The 18,613-nt window shown below is 36.7% G+C and overlaps 1 protein-coding gene across 1 annotated transcript in view; it reads left to right on the top strand.

Annotated features, from left to right (window-relative positions):
* The window catches only part of MED13L (mediator complex subunit 13L), a 293,183-nt gene that overhangs the window by 148,102 nt on the left and 126,468 nt on the right, over nt 1-18,613 (top strand). The window contains exons 4-5 of the mRNA XM_077766051.1: nt 2,353-2,437; nt 15,768-15,851. Of these exons, the coding sequence (XP_077622177.1) occupies nt 2,353-2,437; nt 15,768-15,851 (169 nt within the window). The remainder of the gene's footprint in view (nt 1-2,352; nt 2,438-15,767; nt 15,852-18,613) is intronic.

Consider the following 18,613-nt stretch of genomic DNA (forward strand, 5'->3'; position numbering starts at 1 on the left):
ATTTTTCAAAACAATGTTCGGAATAGCTGTCACCAACTTGGAAGAAAATCTTGGAAAAAAGATGCGATTCTTTCACAAATGCTCCATCACCAACACTTCATGACACAAAAGACTATTGTATAGAAACACACTGACTGACACTAGTGACTGATTGAAATGTGATTCAGAAGAGTTACACTTTGAATGCTGATGAAGTATTAGGATTTTTTTTTAAGTTATTTATTTTGAGAGAGAGAGGCAAAAAGTAAGAGAGAATGAAAAATATTTCACGCAGGCTCCATGCTTTAAGCACGAAGCCCAACATAGGGCTCAATCCCACAAACTTTGAGATCGTGACCTGAGTAGAGATTGAGAGTTGGATACCCAACTGACTGAGCCACTCAGGTGCCCCAAGTTTTAAGAATTTATAACCTTTTTTCCTTGGCTTACATTATCTGTTTTATGTATGTACAGTAATGATATTCAAAAAAAATGTCAGTAAATTTAAAGGATATCTTTAAATAATTGCAAATTAAGAATCTTAAGCCATAAGAGCCATGTTATAGTTTAATTTGCAGCTTACCCCACCCCACTTCCTCCAGTGATATATAAAGTAATGGTGCATCTTAAAATTGATGGTGTCAGGGTGGGTGTCTGGGTGGCTCAGTCAGTTAAGTGTCCGACTTTGGCTTTGGTCATGATCTTGCAGTTCATGGGTTTGAGCCCTGCATTGGGCTCTGTGCTGACATCACGGAGCCTGGAGCTGCTTCAGATTCTGTGACTCCCTCTCTCTGCCTCAACTCTGCTCACACTCTGTCTCTCTCAAAAATAAACAAACATCAAAAACAAATTGATGATGTCTTAGAATCAATGAGACACATAAGGAAGGCAAAACAAATTAATATGTTTTTTTTTATTATATTGAAATGTTAGCTCTCTTTCTCACCTAGGAAAAGCTCTACCCATGTAGATACATGTAAGATACATGTAAGATACATGTAAAGATAGAACCCACTTTCAGATGATTGTAGAAAGCTTTTGGTTGTTTTGTCTTGAACAGAAGTAGTGTGTTGCTAGCAGAACGTTCATTTATTTGCTGTACTTTATTTCCATTTCTCTAGTGATAAATAATAAAATGGTTCTGATAGAGGTTGCTTTGGGAAAATTTGGTAAATCATGTTTAGCCGCATAGGAAAATAAAAACCTATCTGACATACCAAGAAAAAAAAAAGAGTTTTATAATTTAAAAAAAGAGTCCTATCAATGAAACTCATGACTGTAAATACACTTTTTCTAATTCTGTGTGATTGGAGAATATGGAGACGGATTTTGAGATGTCTCTTGGTGTGGTAAAAGCATTACAAATGCATGTGGATTTAACATATGTTTTAATTCTCTGTCAAAATTTTCTCTGGTCAGTGCTTTTGTCAAGATAACGAGAGAGAAAATTTTCTTCTGCAAATGTGGTTTCCATCTTTCCAATTTTTTGCTATCTTGAACTGAACTAATTTAAAAGGAAATTAGCTGTCTTCTCTAGGGCGTTTTATATCCTTTTATATATGAAAAGAATGTTAGGAATGCACGGGGCATTGTTAGTCTGTTGGGTTCTCTTGGTGTTAGAGTTACTTGGGGCTTAGTGTTACATAATATATTTCAAAGGCAGATACAGTATTTCCCCAAATGTCCAACATTAATGAAATTATGAGTTTAGGAAATAAATTTGATCTTATATTAAGATTTAATTTCCTGGCATTTTACCTAAAGTCATGTCCTTAAAATCCCATTAAGATACTGCCTTTAGAACATTTAAAGAAAGAAAATAAAAACATTTAAAAAAATTTGAATGATTTGGGGGCGCCTGGGTGGCTTAGTCGGTTAAGCGTCCGACTTTCGCTTAGGTCATGATCTCGCGGTTTGTGGGTTCGAGCCCCGCATCAGGCTCTGTGCTGACTGCCAGCTCAGAGCCTGCAGCCTGTTTCAGTCTGTGACTCCCTCTCTCTCTGACCCTCCCCTGCTCACGCTGTCTCTCTCTCTCTCTCTCTCCTAGAAATAAATAATACATTAAAAAAAAATTTGAATGATTTGAATGATTTTTAAATTTTGGAAAAATCAGGTTCGAACGACCTTTATTGGAGAGGAGTTGTACCATGCTTATATTTCAAGGACTGTAAAATTGAAACATGTTATTTCCTTCTGAACATAGGTATTTTATGACTTTGGGCAAGTTTTTAACTTCCTTTCTGTGTTTCAGTGTGAGATAATTTATTTAAATGAATTTATTAACTTTGCTTTAGAAAAATGTTTTAAAAGTTTATTTTTATTTGGATGCCCTTCTTACTGGTTTAATTTTTTATTTCGTTTTGCTCTTTTCAGTTGTGGAAGAAGGACTCTGGGAAAATGGTCTTTCCTATGAATGTCGGACACTGCTCTTCAAAGCCATCCACAATCTGTTAGAAAGGTAAGAGAAGGGACAGCGTCACAGCTGCTTGAGACACCCACGTGCAGTGCTGGGTATTCATAGGTTTTCCTGTCAAGTCTCTGACTGCTTTAGTGTACAATTTTATAAAATTATATAAATCTCATTTCTTTTATATTGACATAATTGCAACCTTAGAGAAGTTCCAGGAATAGCACAAAGAACTTCATATATGCTTTTGCATGGATTGACCAGTAGTTTTATCCAGTTTGCTTTATAGTTTGTGCAGTTGCTTGCTCTCTTACTCCTGATGCGTGTGTGTATTTTAAGTGTATTTCCTGAAGCACTCGATAGTCATATGCACACTTGAAATTGTTCTCTCTTTAACTCCTAAGTGTTTGTGTACCTTTCCTAAAGGAACGATATCCTCTCATTTAAGCACTGTACAGTCATGAAAATTAGGAAATCTAACATTGATAAAATGCCATTATTTAATCTGTAATTTAACTTGGACGTTATCACTGGCCCCGTTTTGTCCCTGATTTCTTAAGTCGCCTCCTCCCAAGATCCAGTCCATGATCATACATTTTAGTTTTTATGTCTCTTTTAATCTGGATGTGTTCTTTAGCCTTTCTTTTTCTTTCTTGACATTTTGAATGAGTTCAGATTATATATTTTATATAATGTCCCTCAATTTGAGATAGTTTCTTCATGATTATATTTAGGTTATGCATTTTGTAAGTGATAGTGTAGAAATGATGTCGTGTCCCCAGTATATCAAAGCAAAAGGCCTGTGATTTCAAGGTCAGTGATATTAATGTTGTTGATCAACTTGTTTGAGGTGCTGTTCTGTCAGATTTCTATACTGTGTATTAGTAAGTACTTGTTAACTGCGATCTTTGTTAATTCTGTAATAAGTAATTTGTGGCCTCATAAGATGAGATTGTGTAGTTATCCTGTTATCACATTTGATCTTGTGTTTTATCTTCTGTTGTCTAAATTGGTTAGTACTCTTATGGCTGTAGTGTTAATTCAAATGCCACCATTCCTTGTACTTTTATTATTTGTCATTCTTTTGTAAGGAAGAGCTTTTCATTTTCTCATATGTACTTGTGTTCATATGTTTTTATCACCCTTTTTAGCTATATGAATTTGGAGGAATGGATTTCTATTTTATTCCATGGATTAGAATTCATTACAAGCATCGTTTATTTAGTTGTTTAAGTTCTTCCAGATTGGCCAGGGGGAAAGCCCCTTCAAGATGGCTTCTGTGGCTTTTTGACCTGTTCGTCATCGTTTGAGCACCTCCTTACTTTACAGCATAACAGTATGTTCTGGGCTTGGGATATTGTTTCAAGGGGAAAAATAGGTGACAGAATGGGTTAATTAAGAACTTCTATAGGAAGACTTTTTCATTTCTCCTCCTGAGTCTTTATGTAGTACTTTCAGTTGTTCTGGGACTATTCAGTTCCTTATCCAAGCTGCTGGTTAGGGTAGTGTCACCACAGTGTCAGTGCTTAGGGTACCTAAGCCATGGTCCATAACTTGTCACCATTCAGGTCATCAGAAAGGTCTTTCCCACCAAATTTATCTCCTTTTCATTCTGAACTTTAGTTCCTACGTCTGTACTTTGGAGGCCTAGAGGCCAGCCATCTGGTAGTAAGTATATTTTTTGAAGCATTGATTTAAAAAAAATTTTTTTAAGTGTTTTATTTATTTCTGAGAGAGAGAGAGAGACAGACAGACAGACAGCATGAGCAGGGGAGGGTCAGAGAGAGAGGGAGATACAGAATCTGAAGCAGGCTCCAGCTGGATGTCAGCACAGAGCCCAACGTGGGGCTCGAACCCACGAACCGTGAGATCATGACCTGAGCCGAAGTTGGACACTTAACCGACTGAGCCACCCAGGCGCCCCTGAAACATTGATTTTTGAGAGTTGAGTACTCTTAAATAATTAAAATAATTGGTAATTTTCTCTCCCAATGCAAAACAAAACAAAACAAAAAAACACACAGAGTCCCTTCGGGAAAATGTGGAAACTTTACCGTTTCTGTCATTTCTGCCATAATGAAGCTCTTACTGTGTGTATTATAATTAATGCCCCTTTGAACACAGTCTTTTAAATATACGTTTTTAATGTATAGGGAGCAAAATACATACTTTTAAAAAAGAATTGGGCTCAGGGGGCACCTGAGTGGCTCAGTCTGTTAAGCATCCGACTTTGGCTCAGGTCATGATCTTGCATTTCATGAGTTTGAGCCCCACGTCGGGATCTGTGCTGACAGCCCAGAGCCTGGAGCCTGCTTCGGATTCTGTGTCTCCCTCTCTCTCTGACCCTTCCCGGCACTTCATCGCACTCGCTCGCTCTCTGTCTCTCTGTCTCTCAAAAGTAAATAAACATTTCTAAAAAATTTAAAAAAAAAATAAAAAGAATAGCTCACTCTTTTTTTAATGTCCTAATTTAGTTGTTGTTATTATTTTTTTTTTTTTTAGAAAATATTAATCTGTGGTTCAATCGTATTTTCTCAGTCTTCTGTGTTTTAAATGGTTGGGAGAAAATGAGAAGAACAGAAAAATTGGGAGAGAAGAGAAATGCAGATAATTCATTTATTCTTGCTCATGAATTCCAAATTTGTGATAAAAATTGAACTCCAGGTCAAGCTAAATTATTATTTGATAGGAAAGCTCATTGCAACATACTGCATACAATAAAGCTTGGGATAGTTCTAAAGACCTTTGGGTTAGACCTTGGTTTGGTTTCACAGTCTGTTACTTGGGCAGCTGCCCTAACCTCACTAAGCCTTAGTAAACAGCCTTTAAATTAAGTACAGGATACTGTGCACCTTGAATTTTTGTTAGATGATGTATATGGTGTATGCCACATAATACTTGGTTTATTGTTACTGTTCAGTAATTGGGAATTCCTTTCCCTGTAGGTCTGTTATTTTGCATATTTTGATATGAATCCTCTTGTAAGACTTTATTTTGAAATAAAAGTATTTCTTTTAGAAAATAATTAGTAATGAAGCTGTTTAGCTCCCTTTCTACAACTAGAATGGACAAGTTGAGATTTTTTTTTTTGAAAATTTGTTATAATTCTTTTATCTTTCAAAATAATGTCCTCTTTTCACCAAACTTTAAGTAACTGTTGTGTGAGTGAGAATTACCCTGTTCATGAGGGAGGAAGCATTTTAAATGGTTTTTTAGCTCTCCTTTATCCAGTGTCAGCAGAACCTGGGTTTGCTTACACATGCTGGCCCTTTTGTTCGTCCCTCACTTAGACCATTTACTTTAACTTACTTATCTCTTTACAACCTAAATGTATGGAAATGCAGTTTTACTATCTTATTCCTGGCAGTTTTCTGTCACGTCTTTCCACTTCTATTCAGATAAAGATGGACTGGGTTCCCCAGTGTGAATGTTTTGAGTTTCTAGCATGAAAGCCAGAATTGACGTTATTGAAGTAGATCATCAAGGAATGTATCACCTGTAGGGTGTTTGTGCTTCCCAAACTAATTTTTTCTTGGTTTGCATGTTAACAGAGCTTGCACTAGTAATTTACTATTTCCTGCTTTTTGTATTTTTAAGTGTACTGATTTGTTTAATTAAAAAAGAATTCCATTAACTACCTTGAGAAGGTCTTACAGCTAAGTAAGAGTCATACAGATTGATTTTTTTTCCCCAAAAGGCAGCAGTTGGCTCATTTATACAGAATGATGAGTTTCTGCAGTAATTATTAAAAATAATTTCACTGCAGAAATTAAGGTAACATTGTAAACTTCACATACAATAAGATAGTTTCATTTTAATTGCTGTTGATTGGTGCTGAGGTAATACTGTATTGACGTTGTGTAGAATATTTTAAATTCTAAGGTGATATGACTTCATATATCTTATCTTCCATTTACTCCTTCCTCCTGTAGCTCTGCAGTGTTTGCACACACTGCATCGTATGTGTCTAGCTAGTGTCATCTGTTTATTAAAAAAAAAAACAAAACTTCACTGTTGCTTACTCAAGAGCATTTTCCTTCAAGGTGTCAGATAGAAGCTAACATATTTGGCTCTAATAGTATATGTCTTTGCAGGGACATACATTGCTCTAAGTCCATTTCTTCATTGCCTTCAGAGATGGAAGATATTTTGTATCTCTGTTCTGCCGCATTACTTAATACATGATGTGGGCACATGACAAGCTTGTAGAGAGCCCTTGTTCTTTACCTGTAAAATGGCGAAGGATTGTTTTCCTCAGCATAGTACCTTTCTCATTATAAGAGCTCAATAAATGGCTAACTGTTGTTAATATTAGCAAATAGAATGATCAATACTACTGTTTTCAGTGTTGGACACAGCATTAAAAGTCTGTTTGGCTGATTGCTCAGATAATTCTAGAAACCATTCTATAATATCCTTTTTATGTGGTTATCCATCCTTTCCTTGAAAACTAGTTATGTGAGCCCAGCTTTCCAAAGGAGTTCTTTTCATCTTCATAGAGATGTTAGAAAGTTCAGTTAGTTAGATGCTAGAAAGTTCATTGTTAGAACATCTCCTGTGTTGAACAGAAATCTGTGTCCCTGTAATCATTGAAAAAAATCTTATCTTTGAGGCTCATTTATAATTCATCCAATCCTACTTCCATGTGGTACCTTGTTTAATATGTTGGTACCCTGAGTTTTTTGTTTGTTGGTTCGGTTAATGGATCTTATCTTATCTTATCAATATTATAATATTGGACATCACCTCCCCCGCCCCCCCCCAGATATCCCTCTAGGTAGTCCCCTTCTCTTCATTTTGACTGCTATTGGCTTACTTTAAGATCGCATAAATGTTTTTATGAAATTTTGCAGTGGCGTCTTCCATAGTCAGGTTAAGTTCAGTTATGGTGCAGTAGCAGAAAACCTGAAAGAGCTTACTGTCTTACATCAGTTGAAGTTTATTTCTTGCTTATATGCTTGCCCACTGTGAGTCGTTTACTGGGAGTACTCCTCATATCCTGTTCCCTCCGAGCAGGAATCCTGCAGATGGGACAGCCTGTCAGAGACTTTTGGGCTCCTGATTGCAAGCAAAGAACAATGGCAAGATAGGGAACAGCCCATTGGAGCCTCTGTTTAGGAGGGGCGTGCGCCGTTTCTGCTCACATTTCATTGGCTGAGAAATTTGCCACCAAGCTTAAAGTCAAATGAATGAGAAAGTATTTATTATCCATCTGTAGGAGGTACCCAAGTCAGATGGCCAAGCTTGATGTTAATGGGACAGCACATATTTGGCAAAAGGATACAGTCTTTTCAGAAAAAATACCATCTACCATACCTATTAATTGAAGTCTTCTCCTTGCAATCTGTCCTCCAAACTGGTGTTGGTTCTGTTACTAAACTACAGATATGTTTCTAAAACACAATTATGCATGTATTTTATATGCATTTTTAAAAATCTTTGAGCCATATTGGCCTCTTTTGGTATATTCTTCAGTTGTGATTTTTTTAGTCAGAATTTCAGTATCTGAAAGTGTTTGGGCCTTTGAAGCCATATAGTTTTAGAGGATCCAGTCATGCATATTTTTTTCTATCCTAGGAGACAACAGTAAGTATGCTTATTATTTTCCTAATGATCGATTATCCCTTTTTGGAAAAATACCCGGAATTAATTTTTTTTTTTTACTTATATAGAATCTCTGCTAATTTTCCTGACCTTTTTGATAATGCCCTAGTTCAAATTCTTTTTCATCAGTCTTTGCAGTTTAGTGGGATTTTATTACGTATTGGCAATGAACTTCTCAAAGGGTACATTTTGTATTTCAAGTTTAGGTTGCCTCACACTCCTCACTAATGGAGAAAGACTTGTTGGCTGTGAAGATATTATGGAAAACTAGAACCTACAATCTTTTCCAATTTCTTCATTTGGCATTTTTAATATTGCAGATTTAGTGGCTGTTACTCTTTTTAAAAATTTTTTTTAATGTTTTTTCTTTATTTCTGAGAGAGAGAGAGAGAGAGAGGCAGCATGAACTGTCAGGGGAGGGGAGGGTCAGAGAGAGAGGGAGATACAGAATCTGAAACAGGCTCCAGGCTCTGAGCTGGCTGTCAGCACAGGGCCCGACGTGGGGCTCGAACCCACCGTGAGATCATGACCTGAGCCGAAGTTGGACGCTTAACCAACTGAGCCACCCAGGTGCCCCTAGTGGCTGTTACTCTTACATTATTGTAATTGGTATAGTTTTCATAGTGCACTATGTCCATCTTACCTGACTCTTTCTGAATGAGCTAAAACATGGGGTTGAAGAGTTGTTTAAAAAAAAAAAAGCCAGGAAATGTGTACCATTCATCTCATCCAGTTTTAGTACTACCTCAGTGATTTGCATCATATATGAGACTTACAAAAATCATATTTTTGTAGCTTTGTAGAAATGCTTAAAATGCCTGGCATAATGCTGTCAAATTGGCATTAAATGTGGTAGTATATATTACTTTAAATTGTCTTAAGTTTTTAGAATCAAACTCATAAACTGCATTTGATGGAAAGGTATTTTTTTCTTCTGAAGTGCAAATCGTTGCTTTGCACACAATAGATCACCTGGGTCTTTTGAAGCTGTTAAGCTCTCTCCTTTCCATACTTAGGCAGATTTATTTAATCTGTGAGTATTTGACATTTATAAAACATAATGTCCCTTCAGAGTAGTCCCCTGGTGCTGTTTTCCTAACGGATGGCCAGCATAGTCACCCCAAGACAGTTTATAACACAGCTATAGAGTTGCCTTTGGCTCAGGCTTTTTGGTTTACCAAGAGTTGGCATTTAGAGTGAAGATAGTCATTTGGAAAAGTACAGTAAAAATAACGTGAAGGAAGTTGGAATTATAATTATGATAGCAATAGCATTATATTTGTGTGTTACTAGTTTTCAGTGGCCTGTGGTATTGTGATTTAATAGAGGTGATCATCAGAGGGCACATGAGCACTGTCCTTCGATATGCTGCTTCTGAGTTTTCAAAATAAATATATTCATGAGAGCATGGTGTTAGGTACAGGCCTAGATGAAGAAATGGTGATAGAATTTTGCAACATTGAGAGTCCTTGGGTATATAATGTGACAACAGCAGGAAATGAGTAATCAATAAATTCCTATTTTATTGAGTTGTAGCAGTGTGCAGTTCTCTAAAGGAAGTAGGAAAATGAGTCTTTAGATCTAAGGGGCGTATATTTTTAAAGGAAGAATCACTACAGACATGACAGACACAAGTGAATAAAAGTACGTATCTATTTGTAAATGTCTAGAGAGAAACATGTTCACCCTGAGACCAATCAGTTGATCTATTTAATATTTTTAGGACAGAGCATGGATTACGACTTTTAAAAAAATTAAATTGTTTTTGTGGTTGGATGAATGGGACTGATTCAAACAAAAAGTTTGAAATCAGAAGGGAGGTTCTTTGGAACAGCATTAGAATGGGTGTTTGAGGTGCGGCGAGGCCTATAAATTGCCTAACCTTACAGAGATCTTGGAGATGATGGGAATGCTAGGGTTTGCTTGGCCAGAGGAGCCAGCCACCCACTAGGACACAGTAGGAACCCGAAATAATGAAGATAGAAGGGAGCCGTTAAAAAAGATTTCTTCAGCTCCTAAATTATATGATTTTCTTTTATTTGGTTGAGAATTGGGAGCAATTTCTAGGAAGGAGACTAGTTTCTAGGAAGGAGACTTTTATGTGTATATATTTGATCTAGATTGGAGTGGTAACGTAAAGGCATTGATGCTGGTAAGAAATTTCTTTTATGAAGTTATATAAAATTTAGTCTATCTGAGCAGCTCTATAACTAGGTGATAACACTAAAGTGCACTTTGATTCAGGGTGTGGTAGAAAAAACACTATTCTTGGACATTTTTTTTTTTTTTTTAAATGTAAGCTTCGTGCCCAACACGGAGCCCTGCGTGGGGCTTGAGCTCATGACCCCGAGATCAAGACCTGGGCTGAGTTCAAGAGTTGGGCACTTAATGGACTGAGCTACCCAGGCACCCCATCCTTGAACTTTTTAATCTTAGGAAACTGTCACCCCTGCATAGTTTGAGGCATGCTGAAGGAGCCCGAGTCGAGGGCAGCTGCCTTCTAAACCTCCCAACCGTTCCATTTGAGAAGCAGTTTGCCGAGTGAGGCTGTGGTCGTGCTGTGGCACTTATAGTCTCAGTTCTGTCATGGTTTTCGGACTAGAAGTTGAGTTTTGCCTACTTTGGAGTCCAGTTGGTCTTGTAGTTTATTACTTTGAGCCATATGGCCTGGCACAGAAGTGTGTGTGCATGTGCATGGACACATGGACACATGCACATACGCAGACACAACATGATTGCACTTTCACTTTTCAGCAGCTGTTTCTTTTCTTCTGGAAACAGTGATTTGGGGGAAATAGTAAGGGACTGGAAATTCTTTTCAAAAGAGAAATACTTTCCGGGCTCCAAGGTGGCTCCATCGGTAACGTGTCCAGCTTTGGCTCAGGTCAGAACCTCATGGCTTGTGAGTTCGAGCCCCGCGTTGGGCTTTCTGCTGTCAGCACAGAGCTTGCTTAGGATTGCCTATTCCCTTCTCTTTCTGCCCCTCTCCCACTCCTGCTCTTCCTCTCAAAATAAATAAATAAGGTTAAAATAAAAATAAAGAGGAATACTTTTCTAGAATTATTGCTTAAAGAACATTTTATGAATCTGGCATCACATGGTGACCTTGAAAGATAGTATCATACTACTTGACTGATTAACGTCCTATCTTAACAGTTAAGAGAATTTTGAAAGTCTCAGTAATAATGATTGGGATTACTGAGTTAACGGACATTCTTGGTACTATTTGAAGCAATTTTTGCTAGAAGGGGTGTGTCGGAAGGTTAAATGTAAATTTTTTTTGTCCCTCAAAAATAATTCAAAAAGGTTGCTAGAATACAAAAAGGAGAAATTATATTTCTGATTTTCTTTAGTTTTTACATTTTAGAATTTCTCTCAGAAAGATTTAATTCTGTTATTCAAGATTAATTAAAGCATATGGGCAGTTGTGTGAGTCTTCTAAACTTTTTTTAAATCATCTGTGTGATTCCCTACTTGTTGAGCACTATGATTTCAGTCTGGAGTGAGGGTTGATGGTCTGTGGAACAAAGTGAAACATGTAGATTTTCCCTCTCCAGCAGCGAGTGTCTTACTGGCCAGAACATACATACACACAAAATTTCAAGTAATAGTATGGGGCTCCCTGTGATTAGTGGTTGCAGACGCAAAGAATAACACCGTTAGGTTATGAATAGGAAAACCCTTCTTCGTGTGTAGCATTCATTTTTCAGGTATTTATTGAGCACTTACTAGTGTAGAGCAGAAAATAAAGCATATTACAGATCAGGCATTTAGAGATTTGTTAACTATGGCCAGTAAATAAGATAGATCCTGTGTCTTCCCCCAGATTTCTCATAGATTTTCTTGGGGACAAAAAGAGCCATCGAAATGAATCATTACAATTTGGTGATGCAAGGGCTGGTAGGTAGGTGTTAGAGTGCTGTGTGGGCTGATCTGGGACACAAGAGATGGACAGGGTAGAGTGGGATGAAGGAGGCATTCCAAGCCAAAGCACAGTTAGTAGTGATTAATGTTAGTTTGTGTATGGAAGTTTTCAAGAGAAGGAGGCTATAATAACTTTCATTCGATTTATTTATGCTGTAGAATTATGACCCCAAAATGATTGAGAACCCAGGGCATAGTCCCTCAGAATAGTCTGCCCTTGAGCCATCATAGTCCCAGGTGTCTGTCAGGTGATTGAAGAATCTTCCTAAGCAAAGACACACCACTCCTCCTCTCAGGTTTCCTCCCACAAACTATAGTACAAAACACCAGATGGAAATATTTTCTGTATTAGTCTTGGAGGATCTGTCTCTCTCTCTCTCCTTGTGTATGTGTGAGAGAAAGTGAAGTTTGTTTTTTGGATTAGTTGTAGCTGAGATTAGGGGCATTGAAGAGTGTAAAAATTGATAGTCACTGAGTTCATTTTACCGGTCTCTTTAGTGAAAAGAAGTTTCCTTCCCTTACTTTACCATGTTTACACCTAACTTAAGAACTAATTTCTCTAATGGGTTCGGGGTCAGGGCATGGTACTTGGTGATTTCACTAATTTGGACCCAACCTTCTCTGTGCGGTACTTGGTATAGTTTTGCTAAACTCTCTGCTGTATCACTGCTGAATGTGACATTGAGACAGCTTCCCCCTACAGAATAAATTGGTTACAAATCCAGTACTTACAAAACTGAGTAAAAATACTGCAGTTGACACTTGAACAGCACTCGTTTGAACTCTTCAGCTCCACTTTCACATGTATTTTTTATTATTATTATTTTATAAATGTGGTACTGTAAATGTATTTTCTCTTATGATACCCTTAATATTTTCTTTTCTTTCACTTTATTGCAAGAATATGGTATATAATACACAAAACATACAAAATATGTGTTAATCTGACTATGTTATTGGTAAGGCTTCTGGTCAATAGTGAGCTGTTCATACTTAAGTTTTGGGGGAGTCAGAGTCATACATGGATTTTCAACAACATGGGGGGATGGAGCCCCTAACCCTTGCATTGTTCAGGGGCAGCTGTAATTCACCCATAGCGATTTCGTGTTCTCTTGTTTTTCTTCCAGTGCGTAGGAAATCACTGATCACATCGAAGCTGATTAGCAGTTGAAAATCACTAAGGCATTTATGTCTATCATTTGGAACTGGATAGTTGCAGAAGCAGGGATCAGTAGTTTCCCTGGCTGAGTTTTTATTAGTGATAATAACCTTTTGTTGACATTGCCTGACAAAGAAATATGATCTGTAGGGGGAACTCCGGGAGATTTGTTAGCACAGAGAGTTCGACTCTCAAGATTCATTCTCACAAAGCTTTTTGCCTTGTGCCTTGTACTTGAGTGGTCTTGCCTACACACTGCTCCTTTACCCCCCTAACTCCTTGTTTGTTTGTACTGAAATGAGGTCAGCAAATAGAATTTGTGGCTTTTACTTCATAGAAGGGCAAGGGTTTTGAAACAAACTTTACACTTTGTCCCCCTTAGAGATATTTTATCTGTTTTTCTTTCATATTCTGCTATCTAAAGCCTTGGTTTTTATCTGTCCATTAACTGTAAATTCATGTTGGGTTTTTTGTGTTATTGAATAAATTATTCTTCTGAATTCTAACCTTTAAGACATATATGAGTATGAATACTATTTAAAGTGATATTTTTTTTTAAAGTGGTTATTTATTAAATGAGGATGTGTGTCAGTAGGAGACAACATGCAGTGTTTGATGTGATTCCATACTTGTTACATGCCCCATTGCTTTCATTCTTCTATGTATTGTCGACTTTAAGAACACCTTCAGCTTAATAACAGCTCTTAGAGGATAGGATAAAGAAACATTAAATAGACCTATCAATTACAGTATGCATCTGGACTTTGAAAATGAGGAAAGAACTGAGGAAATGTGACAGCATAAGAGCCAATACATGGCAGTAGTTAAATGTCCTGGCCTTGTGATCAGCTGTACCTAGGCTTAATCCCAGCTCTGCAGCCATTAGTTGTATGACCTTGTGTAGGTGACACTTTCATTGTGCCTCAGCTTTGTGTATAAAAATTGGCATGCGACATCTGTTCATATAAATACTACAGTAATTAAATGATATACTATATATCTGGTAATCAAATGTGGTGGTGGTGGTAGTGATTCTAGTAGTAGTTATTGGTAATATTACTGTTAGCAAACAGTAGAATTTTTCAGTAGAAATTGTCTGCCTGCCTATCTATCTATCTATCTATCTATCTATCTATCATCTATCATCTATTCTGTCTGAAGAATACAATTCAGTCTCTGCGCTGGGGAATAAACTATGGACATACTTTTTCAGTTTTGCTTCTTGAGTACTTCTACCTTGTTGGGTATTCTGTATTTCCTAATCTGACTTTAATAGAATCGTGTAGTCTTTAACCCTAAAAGGAAGTTCATTTATAATCTTCAGAAAACAGATTGGGTTGCTTTGAGAATGATTTTCTACATTGTGAACAAGGAAGATTGTTGTTTAAATTCATTTTCAAAATAAAAGCAGGTGAAGCCAGTGGGTTTTTTTCGTTTTTGTTTTTGGTTTTTTGTTTTTTTTTTAATGCAGCAATACTCCAAATTGACTCTGCCCACGGGGAGTTGCATTGTGGCCAGCAGAAACTATTGCCAATTACTAACCCATCTAACCTGTAATGAGTTGGGTGAAGGCTTGAATTGTTTCCATCCTCCTTGATGGTATGGAAATTACAGAGGCAAAAGCCACTTGCAGAATTGCCTGAATATTGAATAAAGAATTGCTATGTAGCACTTTTACTGGTAGGTAGAACCTTTGTAGAAGAATTACATCCAGCTTCCTGACAGGTTTTCTTACAAAATATGTGTCATTTCGTTGAATAATGTTAGAGATTACTGTACTTTGTCAATTTCAAAATGTACATTTTCTCCCACATTTTTATATTTTAAAAATCAGAGATATTCCTTACAAATGATGGCATCTCAGAATTGGCCAGTTGGCAGGTATGATACAGTTGTCATATGCCTGTACACGAGTGAACTTGGTCATAGCTGTCTATATTCTTGTCACTTCAGTTGAATTGTGTGCATTTTGGGTATTATATGAGTTGAGTTCAATTGCCGTTTAACATGTCTTCAGGAGGATTACCCTGTAATTTGACGTTGAAACACAGTGTACATACAACAGCATGGAAACAGAAGTGGGGCACAACTTGGAGAGGAGGAGAGCAGATTATCACTGTTGAAGAAGTAGCTGGGGCTTCTTGCTCTCCTGCCAGGCCATAGCCACATGCTTCACCACTCACAGAGGAAAACACCTCTGCAGAAGAGACTGCAGTGTTTCTGTGTCTGCGATTTCTGCTCAAGGATTGCATGTCACATGCCACACAAGAAAGCCAGCAGTACACTTGCAAAATGAGCATCACTGGCTTAGAAGAATACCTCTGAGGTACTCGTGAGGAATGCCGCCTGTATTCCCAACATTCTGGATGACACAAGAATTGAAATAATGCAAAAAAGCATGTTTGGATTTGAAGTACAGAAGTTTAAGACATTTCAGGAATACATCGGCCGATTAATTTTGCATAATTTTTTACATGTGCAAGCATAATGCATAATAAAAAGTTATGCTTAAAGTCAGAAAGTTTTCAGCATTTTTATAATTTAAAAGTTGTAAGTGATAAGAAAACATTTTGACACTTCAATTGGTGATGTTTTCATTTTCAATAGTACACCTTATCTGCGATTATTTGATTCCGTGACTTGCTAAGTTTTTTATTAAGACTCTAAATATAATTATTGGTGTGATTCTTGCAGGTGCCTAATGGATAAGAACTTCGTTAGGATTGGGAAGTGGTTTGTCCGACCATATGAAAAGGATGAAAAACCAGTCAACAAAAGGTGAGTCTTATGATCCTTTAGTGTTTTCCTTTCTTTTGCTTGACCATAGCTGTGTTTTGGGAAGAGATGGAGGGGAAGCAGTTTATCTATTTATTTGCTAACAGTCTTAGTTTAGATCTACTAAAATAGGCTTTATTAAATAAAACTTTATTAGTTAGTGTGTTATTATGCATTTTATTAAATAGTGTATTATTAAGTTTTTGTGGAATATTGGACTAGAAGGATAATCAGTAACCTATATCTAAGCCCCTTCTTACCATACTATTTGGGATTAAAATATTCTGTTTTGTTCTTTTCGTCATCCTTTTTTATCTTTCTTAATTTGAGGTGTTACATGCATAACTTTAAAAACAGCCAACGGAATTCAAATGGTGACAGTTTTTATAGAATTGATTGATGCCACTTAAAAGTCTGTGAAAACAGCCTTGAAAATCTCAAACCAGGACTGTGAATTACTTTTCTAAACAGTCCTAAACTTTTGACCATCATTTATTGAATGCTAAATAAGCGTGGAGTTTTAGATCAATCAAACCAGGTTCAAAAACCAAAACCTTCAAAGGCAAATATTTATCGCACTCACCTCTGGACACAGCGTAGACTTAATTGGAATCATAAGTTGATGGGACATTACTTGATATCTGAAGAGCAGGGCACACAAACTCAGTCTCTTTGACTGTCCTTGAACTTGCCCCAAACTCAGGGTTCCAGCTCCGGGCTGCAGATGAGACTCGTGAGACCTTAGATGTTAAGTGTGAGGTTAGGTCATTTTTTGTGGTTTGACCCAAGTTTGGCTGGCAGCTCCTGCCTGTTCTGGAACCTTTATCTTCTTAGCTTCATTGTTCCCACCTGCGACTTAATTAGCATCAGCAGCTTCCTCTCCAACCTGTTTGTCTTAAAGCTTTGATGAAGTGGTTGTGGATTTCATTAACCAAACGTAATTTATGAGAATTAGGATTTCTTTTTTCAATTCAGATGCGTTACACACTGGCATTAAGTTTGCCTGAAAAGGATAATAATGCTTTTAGAAAGGTGTCGGTATGTATGGGTGTGTAAAGATTCGGTTTTGTTTACAGATGCTTTGATGGAAAGGGATTTTTCCCCCTTTATTTATATTGATTTGGTCTAACTAAAGTATTTGCTCCATGGGCATAATTCTTCTTAGTGTTTCCTTAAATTTACAGAGGATGTAGATTTTCCGAGTGGTTAAAGTTTTGGTTTTTATGTTGATAAGTGACTGGTTCTATATGGAGTTGCTTTGGCACCATCATCTTTACCATTCACTCCTGTGTGCCTCTCTATGCTCAGTGCGCAGTCTCGGAGCTGGTCCCTGATGGCACAAACTAACATCAGTAGCTGTAGGTGTTTGTATGATGATTTCATAGGGATTAGGGGATGGAGGGGGAATGTGGAAATGAAATAGGGATTGAGAGTAGTAATTAGATCTTCAATAATAAGCACTAATGTTTGAAGTCAAATGTAGTTATCAAACTATTTTATATAATGTTTGTATATTTTTGCACTTCATTTACATCCTAGAAGTCTTCCTAACCTTCACAAACCAGATGTGAATAATACTTGCAGTATATTTAGATATTTGATTTTGTGTACCTGGTAGGCTATTGATTTCTGAATTACAAGTGTAACAGAATTATTTTTTAGTTTGAGATTTATATTTATGGTTGAAGGTAAAACTTCATTTTATTATAGTATAGAAATGTTAATGATTTTGAAAAACTATTTTAGGAGGTGTTAACCATTGGAACAATTTTGAACCAAACACTCAGTTGTAAATGTTGGCGTTTGCTATAATAAAACTTTGTTAGGTATAATGACTTCTCCACTTTTATTCTCTGAATGGAAAATAGAGCCTCTTGTTTGATGCTGAAACAGGGTCTTAGTGTTCAGGTCATTTTGGATGGACAGACTGATGCTGTGGATGAGGGCATTTGAATATAGATTTGGGATCATGCCTCTCTTCAGAAGCTGTTTGCTTCTGGAGAAGTTGTTTAGTTTTTCCGAACTGCACTTTGTGTTTTGCTGTAACAGAGCTGGTGATAGGAGCTGCTATGTCAGGGTCATGGCAAAAACTAAATGAGATCATTGATGTGACTGGTTTGTAGTCGAGAAAAAGCAAAAACAAATTACAGTTTTTAGGCTTAGTTTTGTGTGTGTGTACACGCATATTAGTTTAGTGACCGATGGAGAGGACAATTTGTCCAGTGCGAAACTTATGCACAAATTGACATTTTTAGGAATGCTCTTATTTGATGCTATCAGATATAAACGAGAAATATATTTCAAAGGATATTTTAAATATAAAGTTAAGTAATTGTAGCATAGATACTTTTTTCAATAGATTAAAAGTTGATTTAACACACTGCATATTTTACATAGTGAAAATGATTTTAATAGTGATGACAAATGAATATATTGATGAATAGATTTCACCTGTTGGATTAACAACCTGATTTCTTGAGCTCTGATTTTTTTCTTTACAGTGACACATCTTTTGTTACTCACAACCTTAGGAAAGAAAACTTTGACTTGTCCTAAAGAAATGTGACAAATAAAATCAAACATACAAAATTTCTGGGTTTCTAAGATATGTTCAACTTGAAAAAACTTTTCCTTCCAGGATATATTTAAAAAGAAACCAGTGAAAAATATATTCCTTTCTAATAATTTAGAAATTATTCATGGAGATTCTATTTAGTTTCAGCCCACATTTGATTACTACAGAATTTGAAGTTTATACATTTTAT

This window comes from Crocuta crocuta, unplaced genomic scaffold (genome assembly GCF_008692635.1).
Source record: "Crocuta crocuta isolate KB4526 unplaced genomic scaffold, BGI_CrCroc_1.0 scaffold339, whole genome shotgun sequence".
NCBI classification, from domain to species: Eukaryota; Metazoa; Chordata; class Mammalia; order Carnivora; family Hyaenidae; genus Crocuta; species Crocuta crocuta.